At 34.2% G+C, this 2,300-nt stretch overlaps 1 protein-coding gene across 1 annotated transcript in view; it reads left to right on the top strand.

Annotated features, from left to right (window-relative positions):
* Positions 1 to 2,300, top strand: part of fbxw4 (F-box and WD repeat domain containing 4) — a gene marked incomplete in the record, with an annotated part of 60,008 nt that overhangs the window by 988 nt on the left and 56,720 nt on the right. The window contains 1 exon segment of the mRNA XM_014005050.1: positions 885 to 980. Coding sequence (XP_013860504.1) covers positions 885 to 980 — 96 coding nt within the window.

Raw genomic sequence — 2,300 nt, 5'->3', positions numbered from 1 at the left:
CATGTCATTAGCACCTCTAGTAATATATTTACTGAGAAAAATGTTGACGTGTTCAATACTTATTTTACCCGCTGTATATATATGAAATCCTGGATGGATTGTCTACCCCGCAGCTGATTTCAAATCTGAATGTGAAGAAGGATCATTGATTCCTATTTATGCTCAAGAAAAAACACTTTATTTACCATTGCTAAAGTTGTTGAAACTTTGTTTTTTAAAGGTGCCATAAGCATTAATGTGCCTGTGAATGAATTCCTCGGAAAGATAACATTATTAACACATTGTAATAAAAGAAAGTCACACAGCTGAGATGAACAGCTGTTGATATACTGTGTGTACTAACAGGAAGTGATGACAAAATGGAATGCCTGTAACACAGCATTTCTACAACAACAAACAACGCAGACAGTAGCAAATAATCTGATGTTTCTTTCGATTATTTAGAGTCCTGATTGGACAAAGAAGAGTCAGACTGTAAACAAACAGCAGATTACCTTCAGAGGCTGAATTATCAAGGTTTTCTCACAACTCTGGGAGTGTCGATAAAACCAGCTGAATAAGGAGGAATCACCTAAAAACACCACAGGACATCGTTTTTCTTTTTATTTCTGACAATTTAAACAAGGTTTGACATCTGAATGAGAAACAAATTTTACCCAACATGTTCCTGATTTAAAACACTCGGTCCTGGAAGTCCGGCATCATAATTGAGCAATTTGTCTTTTATTATCTAAAATATCCTCAAAACTGTTGTCAGTATTTCATTACTGACATTTCCAAACTGTCTAAAATTGCAGAAGAGATCGCATTTTCATTATTATCAAGCCGGTGCTTGTACATCTAATGATTCTTACTGAACCTTACATATGACACTATCATTACAGATATCATCATGTCCCGCTGAAGGAGAGAGTCAAGCTAGCTCAAAACTGGTCTAAAGGCGTCTGCAAAAGGTCAATTCCTCTCAAATGGAAAACCAAGTATGTATGTTTTTTCCCATTGAGACACATTTCCTCAGGTGCTCGCTGATCTGTTGTTCCTCTCAGATCTACAGGCTCTAACTCGTGGAGCAGACAGTGGGAACTGTAGGGTTACTTTTGTTTTAAAACTTCTTTAGGTCAAACAGCCTTTTCTGAACAAAAACCAGAATAACCAGCACTTTTAATGGTATTATCTGTTTTTAAGCCTGTTAAATGAATTGCCTTAGCATTAAAGTGTATTTCAAACAGTTTTATTTTCTTGTTGCTAACGCCCATGTAGGGACTGGTATTGCAAAATAGGCTATAACTTTTTAGTGTCCTTTTTTTTTTGTTGATGCTTGCCATTTGTTCCCATTAAAATAACATTTCTTATTTGCACTGTGCATGAAGTGAAGATGAGTCTGGTTATTCAGTCTTTAAGACCTAAGAATTTTTCACGAGTTCATAATTATTATTATTATTATTATTATTATTATTAACTGATGTAACCCAACAATGCAACTTTAGTTCCTGTGCTATGTTGGCTTAAAAATAAACTCTGAATCATAAAGGTCAGTGAACAAAATGATAAATTATTTACAGTTCCCATGTTGTTTATTTATTTATAAAAGGGGTACATACATTAAAACGTTGTATTGTTAAAAACTGCAGCTGTTGTTTTGCTCATGGCTTATTCCTAATTCTTTGATGGACCTAAGTTTCCCTTTAAAATATTGTTTTTGTCTTTTGTGTCCTATTTTAATCTGATGTCTTTGAATTTGTTTTTACTACTGCAGTTTATTTTCCTTCAGTTCTTATTATGATCAGTTTCGGTTTCCCCCCTGTGTTTATGTGACTCATCATGCACCTCTACCCTGCCACGCCCACTCTCACCTGATCCTTGTCTCTTTCCAGGTGTTCAGATTCAGATTCAGAGATTCAGATTCTCTTCATGGTCTTTCAAACATAACATCAAGGATGCACTGTAGAAAGACGTTACGTTACATATTAGCACACGACATAAACAGTTTGTAAAACTATAAATAATGTAAAGTTAGAGATGCTAAATTAAACAAAGCAAAATATGTTAGGCATATAAGAACAGAAAAAAATATATGATAAAAACAAAAAATAGTAAAAAATAGAGTGAGGTGGAATCCAGATCAAGATCGAGGTGTAGGTGGTATAAATAGAAAAATATATAATAAGGTGCATACATTGCATTTGTGCAATATATAACAGTATGTGGACATCATGTTGGACATCTGTCCTTATAGTAATCCTTTTTCTTCTGTGTCTTTCCATTAATTACTCAGTTCTACATTGTGATTTCACTCCTTG

Source organism: Austrofundulus limnaeus, unplaced genomic scaffold, assembly GCF_001266775.1.
Source record: "Austrofundulus limnaeus strain Quisiro unplaced genomic scaffold, Austrofundulus_limnaeus-1.0 Scaffold28, whole genome shotgun sequence".
NCBI classification, from domain to species: domain Eukaryota; kingdom Metazoa; phylum Chordata; class Actinopteri; order Cyprinodontiformes; family Rivulidae; genus Austrofundulus; species Austrofundulus limnaeus.
The sequence above is the reverse complement of the archived record's forward strand: the minus strand, read 5'-3'. Positions and strand labels throughout refer to the sequence as shown.